Source organism: Zootoca vivipara, chromosome 2, assembly GCF_963506605.1.
Source record: "Zootoca vivipara chromosome 2, rZooViv1.1, whole genome shotgun sequence".
Classification (NCBI taxonomy): Eukaryota; Metazoa; Chordata; class Lepidosauria; order Squamata; family Lacertidae; genus Zootoca; species Zootoca vivipara.
Window position 1 is genome coordinate 68082213 of NC_083277.1, and position 18072 is coordinate 68100284.

An 18072-nucleotide genomic window follows, 5' to 3' on the forward strand; every position below is an offset into this window, starting at 1 on the left:
CCACAGGCGACCGGGGGAGGTCATTAGGGTGGGGGACAAAGTTTGGTTGTCCTCGGAGGGCCTTCCCATCAGAGGGAGGTGCAAAAAGCTGGCGCCCAGAAGGTTGGGCCCCTTCACGGTCACGCAACAGGTCAACCCGGTGGCATACAGGCTGGCACTGCCAGAGGACATGAGGGTGCACCCAGTGTTTCATAGATCGCTGCTGTCGCCATACAGGGAAAGCAGCAGGCTCCGAGGCAGCGAACAAACCCCCGAGGGAGGGGGGGAGAGGGAAGGCAGGGAGCAACTCAATGAGGCCACGGCCATCCTTGATTCACGGAGAGGGGTGGGGGGCCTGGAGTACCTCATGGCATGGGAGGATGCTCCACCGTCACAGAATGAATGGGTCCCAGCCACTCAGATACAGGAGGAATTCCTGGTAGAAGAATTTCACGCCCTCTTTCCCCATAGACCCAAGCCCTGGCACATGGAAAGGGAGGGGGAGGGGGAGGAAGCACGGGAGAGCAGTTCACCATGGCGCTGGGAAGCGGAGTTTGAGGAACCGGAGGATGAGGTATGGGTGTCACCGAGATCCACCCAGTCAGAGGAAGGAACAGATTGGCAGAACATTTTCACCCCTACCAGCTCTGACGCCACGGACTTTTTGGGATTCCCGTCCTCCCAGGCGGAAGGGGGGGGCTCGCAGGACTGGGGGGAGGTGTTCACACCAACGGGCTCGGAAAGCACTGAGTTCTTAGGCTTCCAGTCGTCACCGACACCTGGGGGGGACCTGGGGAGGGGTGAAGGAGAGCTTGGGAGGGGGGTGGATGTGAGGGACAGGGGATATCGCGAAGTCCCTCCCCTCCTGAGTTCAAGCCCATCCCCGAGCACAGGGGAAAGCAGAGAGAGTTCCGATTCCAATGGGGAAGCAGGAAGTCGTGTCCGAGGCTCAGGCAAGGTAGAGGAGCCAGGGTCCCAGGTGGGACAGGAAGGGGCGAATAAGGGGGGGAGACCCATCCCCCCAACTCCGGAATTACGCAGAAAGAGGAGGGGAAAGAGGATGGGTCTGCCAAAGCTTTTGTGTTGGAGAAAGACGCGCCAAAAGCCATTCGGAGGTTCTGGAACCGACTGACCACATCACTCCGTGTAAATAGCAATGACTTCAGCACTGTAAATACGCAGCACCAATAAAAGAATAAAATGCAGAGCTGCGTAGCGTCGTTACTCTGAAGTAGCCCACTCCGGCCACTGTGACAGTATTCATAATATTTCACCATAAGATCCCAAGGCAGATTACAATATAATCAAACAAGCCCAGTAGTTTCTACCATTATAAAAACAAGTAAAACAGTTCCAAACAAAATCAGCACAGTGTTCGTTAAAAATAGGTAAGGCTAAAGAGCAGAGGCCAAACTATTACAGACTTCAGTCTCTTGCCCCAGAAGGCTTATAAATCTTTTCACCCAAAGGCTTACCTGTCACACCATTGCATGGATATTAAACAGGCCCATGTGTTTAGGTTCAGAATGTTTGAAACAGCTAACTCTCCATATATTTACATTTAAGCAATGGAAGAGGCAGGAAGCTGCTGTCATGAAGTAGCAATGAGATGGCTGATAAATTGAAGAAAGTATGTCTTACCCAAGAAGCCTCCTCCTTCTATTGCATCATAATTGTTCTGGACCAACAATCCATCACTTGCAGTGGATGCAGGATCACCTGCCAAGAAAGGCATCTGTTAAAAGCAAATGCATAAATCTAGTACTTGTGTAGTTCTTGCTTATTGGTCATTTACCACTAAAAACAATTCTGGATGACATGCAAAGGTTAAATGTTGTTAAGGTTAAATAATCCCCATTATGTACAGCTTTTCTTAGTCTGGAACCTACACGACAATTCCACCCATTCAAACAGTACAATATCCACAATTAATCAGGCTACCTTTCTGCAGCATGCTTACATGAATGATGAGAGAAGGGATGTGTAGAAGTCACCTTTAACAGACTCTTTCCAAATGCACTTTCTGGTACAGAAACATGCAAATATAGAAATACACAGCCTGATAAAATTGGTGTCTACCCCTTGGCCTCTGTCCCACAGCACCACAGGTTAACAGTAGTCCTATAAATCCAGTAAGGCATAAGCTTTTTGGCACATAAAACAACACACTGAGTTTAAATCAGATCCTAAGAAGGGATAACTACTTGAAAAGCAAAAGCTGCTTAAGACACTTGCAGCCAATATTTCATTATTCTGGCCTATTTTGAAGACAAAAGATGGCCTGTTCTTCCCTCCAGATTCCTTTGATCATACTTGAACCAGATGAATATTTCTTATTTTAGAAAAATAAGAGTGAATTGGAAGTTATGAATGGATAAAGACTGTCACCTCAAGTTTATGATAAATCAATGCTGATTCCTTCCTCCCTTGCCATGTGGGAGGGTCCCCTGACTGCTGTTGTGAATGGTTAACTCCAGAGGTTGTTGAACTATAACTCCCATCAATCCCAGCCAGTATGACCAATAGTAAGGGATTAGAGGAGCTGTAGTTCAACAACATCCGGAGGGCATGAAGTTGAGGACAGCTAATTAAGTTCTAATTGAATTGCTAAGACTATACTTTTAGATTTTTAATGCCATCTTTAACCCCCACCCATCCCCTACTCACCTCTGTATCTATACACTTGCCTTTAAGAGCTTATACCTGTATAAACATATTATGGTGCAACAAGACTCTTGTTTTTGCTGTTTAATAGAGTAACACTGATACTCTACTAATCCTTAGTAGTAACAATAAATAACATTTCCTTACTACAGGATCGATTCCTTACCTCCTTGTGTATTTGATGAATTCTGTAAAGCTTGGGGTGTCATGCTTGCTGGGGGAGCCATGGGCCGAGTAGAGGCTGGACTGCTAACTGGAGGAGGTCCTAAAGGAGGTCTAACTGGCGAATATGTTAGCTGATTACCTGGAAGAGGAACAGAACCTGCAAGAATCATCAGAACATAAGTCAACATTGCTTCTGATTACTTTTATTTTGGTACAGAACCAACCAAGAGGGTTTTATAAGTGCATTAAATTTCTTCTACATGAGGGATATTTCAGGTGACCTTAATAAAATTCAAAGCCAAACTCATTCTACTCCCCGCTTTTCAATACAATCTGCATAATAATCCAAAGAGCAGGTGTAGGAATATGCACAGAAATCTTAGTTAGGCAGAATGGCTAGGGATGATGATGATAACGATAATATAGTCACTCACAATGCAATCATGTCATACAAAACTGCTGGGACTGGTTGAGGGAGTTCACTTAGAATGTCAGTGCTAATTAGTGTAGCGTGAATATTGTGAAATGTATTTTGGCTACCCACACCACCAGGTTTAGCCCTGTTCATTTTGTTTCATACAATTGTAACAAATCATTCTGTAGGTAAGAGCTATGCATGGTGTAACCCCCACCCATTTGACACATTCTGTCTATAATGCCACAAGATACAACATATACCATGATGTAGCAGGGATAAAGTGTTCTCCCCACCCACCTTTTTCTCATACCAGCAACAATGAAGCTTCTACTTGTCTGTTGCAAAATGCTTGCACTGTTGGAACCATAATAATAGCACAATGTTGAATTTCACCCAGTGCTTTTTATCTTAAAAAATGTTTAGGGGTACACTCATTTTCCTACCCCTATTGAAATACTGCCCCTCAATGAGGCTAAACTTAGATTCACAAAATGTTTAGGGGTATGCGTACCTCTGCATCCCCCCAGAAAAAAGCACTGATTTCCACCCACAATACACATGAGAACATTTATTCGTTTTTCCAAAATTGATTGCTTTTAAGTACATCATTATTTCAAAAGTCTAGACTCAAGAATGCTCACAATGAATGACAGTCAATATTCTTTACTACTCCAGTTGCAGAAATATATTGGGAGAATTTCTTTTCTTACCTGGCTTTGTATAGCTGTTTTGAACTGGAGGACCTCCAGCAGAAGAAACATGATAGCTTGCTGATGGATTTGTATTCCCTGATGAAGGTAACAATGGCTGAGTTGCCCCTGCATGAGCAAAATGGTTTGGCTGAGAGCCCATTGCTGGCTGAATTGAAGGAGCCTGTCCGTACTGCCAGTTTGAGTGTGCTGGGAGATTAACTCCAGAATGAAAGGTACCTGCAGAGCTTGATGCAGCAGTTGAGTTCTGCGATAGAGGAGGCATCTGGGCAACAGGTCCCTGTTGTGCTGTTGCTACAGAAATAGATCCAATAGGTGCCCGATTAAGAGTCTGCCCAGGTCCCTGATAATTACTAAAAGGTGAAGCGTTCTGAGGTGCACCATAGTTATAGGGTCCAGAAGATGTATGCACCAGATTCTTTGCAGGCGCTTGCTGAGAATACATGCCTGGGACAAAAGAATTGTATCCCTGTCCACCTGGTAAGTGTGATGAATTCACCATTGGGTTTTGTACAGGACCTGGGGAAGGAGGGAAATAATTGGATAAATGCTATATATTCTTGCCATTGAGGAATACAAACATTTCAGGAACAGAAACTAAATTTTCCTGAAGATACAAGTTAAAGGCAGAGAGAAAGCCACCGGGAAAGCAGTCATATCTTTAACTACAGTCAAACCTCGGTTTACGCCTACCTCAGTGAGCGACCGCTTCGGCGAGCGACTGCTGCAGACCTGGAAGTGTTTACATCCGGGTTCCACAGCATCGGATGCGCAGACGCGATCTACATGGCATGCGCAGAAGCATGCCTTCAGCGAGCGACCGCCTCTGCGAAACGGATTGCAGTTGCAAAGCAAGGTACCACTGTATATGCAATTTTTGCCAATTTGCTTCACATTATAAAGCCCCCATATCATTGTTCACCATGGGTATAATAAGAGCTAACATGTTTAAGATTTTGCACAGTCAAACAAAAAGGTATGCAATCACTACATACAAGGGCCATCATATGGTTGCACAAAAAGAAGGGAAGCTTGCACCAAGGCAATTCAAAACCCACTGCTCCTCACTATATTTCCCTGTGACCTTAAAAATCTTCTCCAAAGGTTCTAAGAACCCTTAGTAAAGGCCTTTGGTGTGAGGTGGGGAGCTACCAGAGGAGACAGGAAATAGCCCCAAATCAAGCAGAGACCCTTTCCATTAGCACTGTAGCATTATAGCAAGCTGGTTGGCACATGGTTACACAAGGGAATGGAATTAAGTCATGTTAACTCCCTGAATCACCAACCCGGGTGTTATGCAGGAGGCACGTGAAGCAGGTCTGTAGTTGGGACAGGGGAGATTGCCCCCCAAATTCTCTGCACCCCCAAACTTTTAATAAACTGATAATTAAATTTATTTTAGAAAATGAACATGATAACCTTTGTTTTTCTTCTTAAATATGCTCTTATTTGGGCTGGTACTGGAGCAGAATCTGTCTATCATGAAACATCATGTGACAAGGGCAAAATGCTTTCCATTAAAATGGAAAGAAGGAAGATTGACAGAGCTGGTCAATTTGTTCTTAAGTATCTAAATTCACCAATTAGGTGAGTTATTGACCATTGCACTCATAAATCAAAAAACACATTCAAGGAGACATACAATACTGTTTTATCTGTAGCTTGCAAACATTTGCTCTAGCGCTGAATGAGGACAATTTGAATCCACTCAGTGAAATACTGAAACACAATCCAGACCGCTGTAAAAAGCTAGACTACTTGAAATCAGAGCTTGAGTTGGTAAAGTCCCTTACTGAAGAATGTCCATCATTGGTGCAATCTGCATATGAGCTCACAAAATATGGAACAGCTTTTCCAGGACATGGTCTTTTAATTAAGACTGCACTGACTATTCTAAGCAGTACTGCAACAGCTGATATCTGCTTTCCTAATTTAACATTAGTCTTAGGTTCAAAGCTATTGCCAGTACTGTAATAACGTAAAGCAGATCTTGCTCTTTTAAGCTGTAACACCATGATGATAGAGCATTGGTCTTAGATTCACTACATTTTGTAGCATCAAAAACAATAAAACGTTTGTTATGAACTAAGAATACTGTTGAAGCTCATTCTTGACTTTCTACTACCGGTAGTAGTTTGTCTTGTTTGGTTACCATTTTGTTAATTGATTGCAAGAAAAGTAGCAATTGTTGAAGTTGCTTAGTGAAATATTTTGAATGTACACAAGCTGCAGCACAGTTAAAGGTTAAATAAAAACAAGTTTACAATTTTGTCCTTAGAAGTCCTACATACCAGATAAATACCCTATTGCTTTTTTGGTGCCCCTTCCCAAAACTTTTAGGCTCCCTATGGGCCTGATATGGAATGTATCACAACAGTTTTGATTGTTACTTTAATGCAGCCACAGAGAGCTCCATGCTTGATCAGAGCAACAGCTGTGGGAAGGGGATGCTTAGCCCTAAAAAAAAATCCAACACTTCCATCCATCTCCCCAAAGAGGAAATATTAAGTTGACCTGATGTCTCCCCTACAAATGTGAAAGAAGAGGGGGGCATGACCATCCCAAACTACTGCTTTGATCAAATTTAGAATCTGCTGCAACTGCATTAAACTGAAAACAGAACAGGAGCTGTCAGCAGATGTTCCCCATGTATCCTGTGTCACATCTGGTTTGGCTCCAAGCCGCCATGAGGCAGTAAGAGATGGGACCATGGTATAGTTAATTTGCTTCAGCCACAGGCCATACACAAACAAATGCAGGCATAAAACAAAAACACAAAACAGGCAGCTACAAATAAGATGAAACAACAAATAACTGCAGGAGTCTTTCCTGTTATTGAAGAGTCACATCAAATACCACCACACTGATCCAAGTAACAGATCAAGAGCATCAGGCTCAAAAAGAATTTTGCCAAGGAAGATGTGGTGACTGTGCAGCCTGCTTATTTTCATTATAAAAGGCCTTGTTTTGTAGATTTTACCAAATTTATCAGCTGGAGTACAAATATATTTCCAGTGCTTGCAGTTGTAGAATAACTAAGCAAGTAACAAATAATGACAGACACCAAGGTGCAAACTGAAGGGGATTTCCAATATTTCTAATGCAGAACTGCATGTGGTATTTTGTAGAATGTGAGAATGGTAAGCACTTGGGTTCCTCAATACAACTGTTAATGTCAGTTAAATAATTTTCAGCAACATTTTAGTACATAAACACAACATTTCTGTAAAATAGATTTTGGGGAGTCTGCTTTGGATCTATTAGCAATATTGTTCAATACCTGAAAAGGTTCAAATGCACATACAATTTTATCCAAAGTATTACCGGGTACTTCACTTCAGAGAAAATACTCATGGAGAGCTGGGGTGCCTAGAATAGTTCTTAAAAACTTTTCTGAGAAAATTCAGTATCAGGAAGCCCATCATTCTCTCAAATTGTACCTTAAGAACAGAGGCATAATTTGGAAAATAATCTTTAATAAAGGGCAACCTGCCAAAACAGTTTCCTCAAAAAATTTGGGTATGGAATGCTGACTATCTTTTAATTTTGCATTTTTAGATAGCTTATCTTGAAACAGATGTTTATTTGTTCAGTTTTGTGGCTGGTGAACAAATATAAGTTTAGTTTCATCATTGGTGATGTTCCGCAAAATACAATCTGTTTCTGAATAATCAATTCTGCTGTTTTAAAACAAAATGCTAAGATCCATGAGAAATAATACCTACCATACAGCATAATTTTTACTGGGATAATCATTCCCCATGCATGCAAAATGTCCCAGCCATTAAAATAATAATTTGGTAGCCAATATGATAATTATTTTAAAGCTGTGTGTTCTATGCATACTGTAACTGCCAAACATGAGTAGTCTAAGATACTCTTTCATATTTGATTTTCAGTTTCAAGATGACAGCTCATCAATTCAGTCAATTCTCCAACTGATCTGTACTTTGTTTTTCAGAAAGCAGCAAGATCCCACACTTTCTAACAGTCAAGTGTGCTCTCATTGATTTCTAATTCCTCAAGCCAGATTTCATGAAGATGAGTAAATTTAGGAATGCGCTTTCCCTTCCCATCCCCAGATAATATCCTGCTGTTGTTCCAGGACAGGAATGTCACATAATTTTGAAAAGTAATCAAATGACACAGAGTATGTGAAGTTGCCATAAGACAAAATTACCCGTGGAAGGACCAAACTTATGGGTGATATGAACAGGGGTATACCAGACTATAATTGCACCTGTATACATTTCATTGCTGGCGTTCAAAGCTGAATTCTGCTCTTCCATTCTTTAGAGCTTGCCACTCTTCTATTATATGAAAGTGTTGTAAGCATTCTTTGTTAAGAAGATCTGCATCGAGGCAGATGTGTTCTGGAGAATATCCAGATATCCTTGTAATACTTAGGGTAAGTGATCTGGCAGATTTTTAAAATGATTTTATTTAATATTTGTATGTCATTTCCCCAGCAACTAACTTGGGCTCAAAGTGGCTCACAGGAGAAATAAAAATAATTCCCAATACAAAACAAATATACAGTCAACCCTTGATTCCTGAATGCCTCCTCTTTGGAACGTATCGGCTCCCATATGCCGAAAACTCGGGAGTATTGAAATGTTTTTTGGAAATTGAACATCCGACGCAGCTTCTGCTTGATTGCAAAAAGCTCTTGCAACCAATTGGAAGCTGTGCCTCGGTTGTCAAACATTTCGGAAGTCGAGTGGTCTTCCAGAACGGATTATGTTCATCAACCAAGGTTTGACTGTACAGCAAAAGTATAATAAATACAATAAATGAATCAAAACAATACTAGACAGCAAAATTACAAAATTCAAATCAAGATAAACAGGATTGGTATCAGTATAAGGCAGGTGTGGGGAACTGGGCAGCCATCATGATGGATCCCCAATTCCCCACCCCCCAGGCAAGGTAACTTTGACAGGTGAGAGACCACCTACCTGTCACAACATCAGGTTACAGATGGGAAGCATACCTTCAAAGGGGTTTGCTATAACCATTCCTCCAAACTGTATTTCCCTCTCTGCATGCATCTGCAGAAGGATCAATGCACCATTTGGAAGAAGTGCTCTGAATTCAAAGCTTGCTCCAAACAGATAAAGTTAGTCCCCCTCAACTGCACTATTTTGGTCAAATAACTCCCTAGTACAGCCAGTCGGAATGGGACTCCCTGCCAGTAACTATCAATTGGCCCTGGCAGGGAGCACCACTTCAAAAAGAATGATCAGGACCTCAGCCCTCATTTGTTCCTTTGTAGCCAAATCCATACCTGTCTCACACCTGATACCACTAATTACATGAGATGTGGGGCAAGTGGGTGTGTTTTGTGGATAAAGGCATCAAAAACCAAATTGAGACTCATGCCAGGCTTAATTAGGCCCACAGGCTGGAAGTTTCCCACTGCTAGTATATGTTGTCCCAGGAGTCATGAAAATAAATGACAACAGCCGAAGTGAGAACATCAAGAGATGCAAAGCATCAAGGGTAAGTCCAATGAGAATTCTCTGGGAATGAAATGAATCACTAGAGTATAAAGGATGTGGAGGAAGAAATACGTGTGTCATGTAAGGCTGCAACAGGCAAGTTTTGCTGGAATCTCAGGTCTCCTCAGAAGCTCACAAACTGAAAGACCTGGAAAGTTCTACATTTACATTCATCCTTACACACAGTCTTTAGATTTTTGGGTCCTATTCATACAATTAAACATTACCTTCCAGATAGCAAACCACAATATCAGCTCACACAATGACTAGGGCTTTGCTGCTGGCCTTGCACAGTGGTGGTATGGGTGTTAAAGGAATGTGGGCCAGCGGTATGCCTGACATGTGTAAAGGGTGGGTATTTATTTACTCTGTCAAAAAGTTCCTTTAAGACGTTGTTGTTGTTGTTGTTGTTGTCCGACTCTTCGTGACCCCATGGACCATAGCATGCCAGGCACTCCTGTCTTCCACTGCCTTCTGCAGTTTGGTCAGACTCATGTTAGTAGCTTTGAGAACACTGTCCAACCATCTCGTCCTCTGTCATCCCTTTCTCCTTGTGCCCTCAATCTTTCCCAACATCAGGGTCTTTTCCGGAGAGTCTTCTCATCTCATGAGGTGGCCAAACCAATTCCTAATTCCACAAGCAAAGAACTCTCCCATTATTGTGAAGCATCAGACTAGCCTGATATTTTGCTCCTTTCCCTCACATATTCCAGTGGCCTCAGGGCCTCTCTAGGCATAACTAGAAACCTTGGTTTTCTGCTAAACAAATCTCCTCCAATCATGCATATAAATAAATAAAGGCCAGGAGGAGCTCATTCATGTTTCCCATTATGTCTGATCCAGGCCACTGGTTTCCCTGTTTCAGCTTGTTCTAAACTTACTTCTTCTTTACTCCATCTATATTGTTGTTGTTGTTGTTTAGTCGTTTAGTCGTGTCCGACTCTTCGTGACCCCATGGACCATAGCACGCCAGGCACTCCTGTCTTGCACTGCCTCCCGCAATTTGGTCAAACTCATGTTCGTAGCTTCGAGAACACTGTCCAACCATCTTGTCCTCTGTCGTTCCCTTCTCCTAGTGCCCTCAATCTTTCCCAACATCAGGGTCTTTTCCAAGGATTCTTCTCTTCTCATGAGGTGGCCAAAGTATTGGAGCCTGAGCTTCACGATCTGTCCTTCCAGGGAGCACTCAGGGCTGATTTCCTTAAGAATGGATAGGTTTGATCTTCTTGCAGTCCATGGGACTCTCAAGATCAGCCTTCTTTATGGTCCAGCTCTCACTTCCATACATCACTACTGGGAAAACCATAGCTTTAACTATACGGACCTTTGTCGGCAAGGTGATGTCTCTGCTTTTTAAGATGCTGTCTAGGTTTGTCATTGCTTTTCTCCCAAGAAGCAGGCGTCTTTTAATTTCGTGACTGCTGTCACCATCTGCAGTGATCAAGGAGCCCAAGAAAGTAAAATCTCTCACTGCCTCCATTTCTTCCCCTTCTATTTGCCAGGAGGTGATGGGACCAGTGGCCATGATCTTGGTTTTTTTGATGTTGAGCTTCAGACCATATTTTGCGCTCTCCTCTTTCACCCTCATTAAAAGGTTCATATGATTAAATTCATTTGTTCAGAACTGTGCATTTTTAACGGCAGCACTTTTTTGGCAACCTACTCTCTGCTTGTAGATTGTTCTATTTAGAGCACAAGTTGTTCAGAAGAAGGGCTGTCTTTATGCTATATGAGCCATTCATGATGTTGACAAAACACAAGCCACATTCATGTATCTAAACTTTACTAAGAATCTCTTATGAGACAAATAATTAAATTATGATTTTTATAAAACAATCTTTTAAAGCTAGCCATTTCAACTGCAGATATTCAAGTATAAATGTGCAGCTATTTAAGTGTAAGAGCCATACTTTTTTTGGGGGGGGAGAATCAAGATCCTCCCACCACCACATAAATATAGTGCCACATAGGCAAACCAAGTTCAAAATGGTGACTGAGGCCTCAAGGATATTTCAGCTAAGTGAAGATACAGTATTCTAAAATGCCACAGTGAATCTGTAACCTAGTTTCCTCCTTGGATTCCAAAACAAGAAATGTTCCTTTTTAAGGTGCTACACAGATTTCAGATACTGCTTAGAAATGTGATCAAGAGCAAGCAACTTGATTTTATGTGAACCTAATGTGCAGCACTCTGCTGCTACATAGAGGCATCATTGGGAAATATAGGCAGCATTGTCCAGAGCTTTATATGCTATGGTTTACAAAACTCTACACACGATACGTCTCAGCAATAATTCATTGGTTTGATGCTTGCTAGCAAATCAGGATGACTGACATTAAGTTAGTTTCCCAGTTGGTATGTAATGGGAACTCTGGCTTAACAGAAGACAGAATGTTTTTGCTATAGCTAGCATGCAACACGAAGAGGAGGGATAGGGAAGAACATACTTCCATGGTGCTTGTCTATTGTTTCATAAGCCGTGGCTTATGAATGTTGCCACCAGCCATAGCATTTTATTATTCCAGATAATGAAGTTCTGTGGTCATTCCCATAAATCCTGTACTTACTAAGGACTGGTGAAATCAGTAAGAAAAGTGTCTTTCAGACAATAGAAATCCGGAAACTGGGCTGCAAAAGAAGAGCCTGCTGGATCAGGCCAATGACCCATCTACTCTAGCATCCTGTTCTCACAGTGATTGCCTGTGAGAAACCAGCAAACAGGATTCAAGCAGAAGAGCACTCTCCCCTCCTATGTTTTCCAACAAGGACAATTTAAGGATATACTGTATAGCAAATGCTTTCTATCAGCCCCATCCAACCACATAAATGCACAGTGGACCAGATCTAAAGGTTACAAATTGTGTTGCTTAACCCAGAAACATTTGTAGGTGTACTTGTGGGTGAAGGGGCATAGTTCAGACATGTATCCACAGAGTCTCAGATTATAGTTTTGTTCCACAGTAAAAGACTTGAGCAATCAGTGAGATAAAAGAGATTCGATGTTATACTTTGTATCCAAATACTCACACCAGCAGTTCTTGGTCATGATGCACTAGATTCTTTGTAGCAGCTGAAGAACACAAAATAAAGCTACTACCACACTGCGCAGCCCTCCTCACCTCAAGCCGTTCATTCTTACAAAAAGCTCTGGGGCTGTTATTCCGAAGAAGCAACTTATCATTGATCAAGTGATTGTGAAATCGAGAAACTACCTTTAAAGGGTTACAAGAGCAGTTGGTTGTACGGAGCAGTCACTCGACACTTTCTCCTTTTGTTCTGCATTAAGGTACGTGAATATTCCGGCAAGGAACGTTTCGCTTTTAAGGGTGCCACCAGGGCACCCACATTCGCGAGTCTCATAGCAGGGAAACACGAAGGTCTGCCATGAAGCCAAACCCGGATATCAAACCAAGCCTGAACAACAACAACAGCAATCAGAGTGCTACTGCTCAAAGCATTTCCCCATTAGTCACTCGCTACTAGAGAAGCCGTGACCGCGACTTAAGGAGCCGGTCAGGAAACGAAGCCTTAAGGTCTGGGTCAGGGTTAAGAAGTAGAAACCCTCCCATTCTCCCAAAGCCGTGTGAGTCGTCTAGCCCTTGTTTCTAACAGCAAGGCGGGCTAACAAACGAGAAGGAAAACCCAGCGCTCCTCATTAGACACATATAGACAAACACACACCCCGCTCCCTGCCTTTGCTGGTGGCGCTCACTCGCCTCGCGCCCCCTCCCAAGGGTCCTTCCAGGCGTAAGACCTGCGGCAGCGCCGAAGCCACCAGCGCAGGCATGTTCGGGTCCTCCGCGCAGCCCGTGTGCTGCCCCCACCCGACCCCACCCGGACGCGGCCTGGCCTCACTCACCGTTGCTGTACGGCTGCTGCTGCGGCTGCCCAGCCCCGTTCTGGCTGCTGTAGGCGGCGGCTCTCCCCGGCTGGGCCATGGTGGTGGAGGTGGCAGCGGTGGCGACAGGAAGGTTGTCGGTGCGCGGGCTCCCGTGACTGCGCGCCCGGCCCCAGCGCCAAGCCCAGAGTGGGAGGGCGGGGAGGCGCTCACCCTCCTCACACCGGAAGAGCCCGGACGCAGCCGCGCAAGCGCACTCCGTACACGTGGCACTTCCGGGACAGAGTGAGCGAGAGGGGCCGTGGGCGGGGCTTATGGCTGAAGAGCAGCGGCCCGGGAGAGATGGAGGCGGGGGTGCTTAAAGGGACAGGGCGGCGAGCGCGCTGCCCCGGACTTTTGCTTGTGGTTCTATTCCAGGCTTCCTCAACTTCGGCCCTCCGGATGTTTTTGGCCTACAACTCCCATCATCCCTAGCTTGCAGGACCAGTGGTCAGGGATGCTGGGAATTGTAGTCTCAAAACATCTGTAGGGCCGAGGTTGAGGAAGTCTGTTCTATTCTGTATCAGTTCGTTGCAACCGAGCTCGCGGAAAATCTATTTTCAATGCAAGACATGACCCACAGTAATTCTGCGCGACGAACAAATAATAGGGTATCTCTGAGGATGTGCAGAGTGAGCTTTCTTCGCTGTCGAATAACTACCACCAGCCAGACCCAGCGTGTTTGGGCTTGGGCCGTGGGGGGGGGCGGTTCCTGTTGCTGCTTGTTTTATAGACTGTTGTTTAATGTATTTAGTTTAGATAGTTATCTAAATAAATGTTGAGGGTATGGTTGCTGTTCTTACGAGTTACTTTGCATTCTGCAGGCAAAATGGTCACTTCCAAATCATTCTACATACAGGAACCTACTAACCTACTTACTCCGTTACATACACTATATGATTTTGGGAGTACAGGCTTTGGGACTTGCCTGTTGGTATACAGTATGTGAAATGTTCATTATATAGAATCGCCAATGAGTTAAAAGTTATTTTCTCCCCTCCAATGAGCTGAAACAAAGTTGAAAACTTTTTTCTGCCCACTCCTCATATAGTGGCACCAACATGACAGTGATAGGTTCCCCCATTAGCCAGAGGGTTCAGGTTTTCAGATATAAGGGCACTCTGCCACATTCTAATCTTTTTTTGCTGAAAAATAAATAAATATAAACAAGCATGTCAAAAGTGCTATCGAGTGGCTTTTATTTTCATTATATTTAAAACAGAAACCAAGATACTACATATCTGTGGTCTTTTTTTAACCAATTGATTAATCATATCATTTGTTGAAAGAATTCAACCACTATGATGTAGTTAAACATGTTCCTCAATCTAGTATTTATATTATAAATTAATATAAATCATTATAATAGTTTCAGGTAGGTAGCCATGTTGGTCTGACACAGTCGAAATATTTAAAAAAATAAAAAAATTGTCCAGTAGCACCTTAGAGACCAACTGTTCTTGGTACGTATAAGCTTTTGTGTGCATGCACACTTTTTCAGATACCTAATAGTGTTAATGCATTAGTTCCTTCCTCAGACTCATGGCATTACACAGAATGCCATGTATAAAGTATAAAAGCTTTTTATGTCTTCATCAAGTAATGACTGCCACCCATTATCTTCTTGTAATGTCAGCCTTCACTTCTACAATGATGTGAATTCTCCACTCTCTTCTAATATACGTATCAATAGAAGTATAATAAGCATGGTGCTAAGTTTGAATATTTTCCTGTCTGGGAAATACTTTTTCAGGGAGGATGGTTTCTAGTAATATTTTGCCCATGTTTTCTGGGGAAAGTACAGTGGTGGGGAAGCTCTGCATCAGCAGGATTTGACTTGGAAGACCATTTTCACACCAACCTGCTCTACACCTCAGTTGTGGGATCAAAACAATTTTGCAGGCTCTGATAATCGAATGTACCTCAGTGCTTGCCAAATCCCTGTGCCTATGCTAACTGTGGTTTGATTTATAATTTAAATGCAATAGATACATTTTTGCTGCATTTCCCTCCCAGAAACAACTGTTAGCACTTGTGAGGATGACAGTCCATGGACTCTACAGTGTTCTAGCTCAGCCTCCTTTTTGTAGATATATGGAACGGAATATAAATGCACCCTATGTTCTGCATCTGCCATTCAAAATGTGATCTAAAGCCAGTTGGTAAAGCCAGAAGGTAAGCATATACATATGTATTTTTGCACGCTACACCAATCTCTGAGTGGTGCAAGATTCCAGGGGTTTCTAGGTGCTTACACAGGGTTCATGTTTCATTCAGGAAATGAGGAGTAGCAGAGACTGTACGGTAGTGTCTTTATGATATATGGTTTATTCACACATATATACAACCTGGGACTACAATGGAAAGGTTTTCATCATCACACTCCAAGAGGGTCTAGCTTCCTCCATACCGGTAGCTGCAGCCTTGGATTAAAACAGAAATCCAACATGCTGTCAAACATGTCTCTGACCCTCTCTCCAACTTGCTGCATTTTACAGACTGCAACATTGCTGCAAAAACCCAATCCTAAAGTCACCTCTAAAACTCTACCTCAAAACTCTCCTTTGTCTTCCAAACTACCGGTAAATCTGGGTTGAGGAACAGACCCCTCCCATTTTCTGCCTGGCAAAAAGTGCCCTCTGTCTGGCTTTCCTAATGGCCCATTACCTTCCCTTTGTCTTTGGTTAATGGCTAATCTCCCAGGAGATTTCCTGAAAATAGGAAGCTAGTTTGGCCAGTATTTTAACACTTTGCTAAATTTTGTGTCTGGCAATCAATTTTAATACCCCAAACACTGATTAAATTCTAACACCTATCAGACCCAAGAATTTAGGGGAATCTGGTACCCACAACTCATAACACTATTATTACAAAGACAGTAGCAAATAATGATTGTTAGCACACACTAGAGGCAAAAACATTCCTCTTCTCCCAGGCCTTTTGCTAATAAAACAATCTATGGCCTTTTAAACACTGGGGGTTGGGTTTTTTCTTGCTACTGTTATGTATTTTTGTGGTATTAATATTTTAAAACTGCCCAGTGATCCTCAGATGAAGGGTGGTATAGACATTTAATAAATAAAAGTAAAAGTAGCTCGCTGGTAGGCTTGAATTTATGCAGTTCCTGTGTCAATTTTTAATTTTTTTTAGATTAAACTGTCACAAGAAGTAAATTCTCAGCTTCAGAGAGTCCCAATACATCCCTTACCTGAAAGGGTGGGGTTGGGAAAAAGGTTGTACAATGTAATACCAAAAGGCAAAGAACACATCCTGCAAGCAGAGAACTGTGATACTATCAAAATGAAATCAACAAGATTCATTCTGGCTTTTACTGCACATCAAAAAACATCCTTAGTAAGTGACTTGTGAAAGAAGACGTTTCCATGATGCAATCTTTCTATCGTGGAGGAAGGCCACAATCATTTTTTGTGTTTAATGGAGGGAGTATTTAATGACGAGAGAAGAACATGGTTGCTAGATTCCTATGACCAATATCCTGACAATGTTTCTGATGAACCTGGCACATTGGCATGTTGAATTTTCTACAGATGGGCCATTCCCCTGACACAAGGTCACACTGACTAAGCTTTATCCCTATCCCATTAATTAGTCAAGTCTTATTTCCATTGTATTTTCAGTTTTTTTCTGAAAGGGGAAAAACCAAGTACAAAACTCCAAACCACATTAATTTTACTTATAATTGCCCTGAACAATACGAATGTTACCTAACCCTTTTAAATATTTGCCTAGTAAAGCATTTCCTAATCACAGAACTATTTTACTTTCTAAAATTATTTGAAATGATATTAGTAGAATATAGTTTAGTGCATTCCATTCTTGGCCCCAGTTACAAAGTTACATGTAAGGACGCCAGCCGCTTGAGTTATTTAATACTTGAGTACAGAATACATTTGTTGATCAAATACTGAAAACTTAAACTATGCAGCAGCCAAAAGTTAAGGAAGCATTATACAATGGGAAGAATCAAGGTAATCAGGCATTCTTTTTCTCATGCTGCAAACAATACTTTGCAAAATAAGACAAGCAGATTATTTACCAAGACTTCCTGAATGCAGGATTTCAGTGCCCAGATCATTATTATCTTTACATCCAGCTAATATGTCATGCTTACAAAGAAGAACCTAGCAATTGGACCTTACTTATATTCACATCCTAACCACAATTCAGCATACAGTTAAGATGATCTAATGAAATTAGTGGGCTTAAGGCTATGATCCTTTGCAGAGTTGCTAACAATCCCTTTGCACCCTGGAAACCTACCTACGGTAATTTGATGTTTGAATGAAGTGTCTCAGGGTGCGATTAGCGTTCTAAAAAGCAAAACATGACCAAAAACAGATATATAATTATATAATGTTAGCAAAATGCCTAACATTTCAACAAGTGAGTCACATGGAGGAAAGGCTTGTACAGTATATTAAAGAGTAGCAGGGGCACCCCACTTCACCAACTACCTCGCCCCAATGTTGCCTGATAAGCTATCTTTACCAGGCAGCATCCCAACAGAGCTAAATGCCCAATGGCCTCTGCCCTCTGCTTCCCCCCCTTCTTCCCATCTCCCCCCCCCCCAAATCTCCAAATGATTGCTTCATGTACCCTGGCAACAACATGCACCCTTCTTGTGCACCCTGAGCCTGTTCCTTCACAGTCCAGAGGATCTGAGTGAGGAAGGGCTATTGTGTCTGAGCTTTTCATGTTCCCTGCTCCCTACTGAAAGTCCCATTCTGAGGGCAGCT

The 18072-nt window shown here is 42.6% G+C and overlaps 1 protein-coding gene across 1 annotated transcript in view; it reads right to left on the reverse strand.

Moving 5' to 3' along the window:
* The window catches only part of SEC24A (SEC24 homolog A, COPII coat complex component), a 36144-nt gene extending 22626 nt beyond the window's left edge, over nt 1-13518 (reverse strand). The window contains exons 1-4 of the mRNA XM_035105466.2: nt 13298-13518; nt 3937-4455; nt 2810-2965; nt 1621-1698 (exon numbers count right to left, since the gene is read on the reverse strand). Coding sequence (XP_034961357.2) covers nt 1621-1698; nt 2810-2965; nt 3937-4455; nt 13298-13376 — 832 coding nt within the window. The 5' untranslated portion in view covers nt 13377-13518. The remainder of the gene's footprint in view (nt 1-1620; nt 1699-2809; nt 2966-3936; nt 4456-13297) is intronic.
* Nucleotides 13519-18072: the final 4554 nt, after the last annotated feature.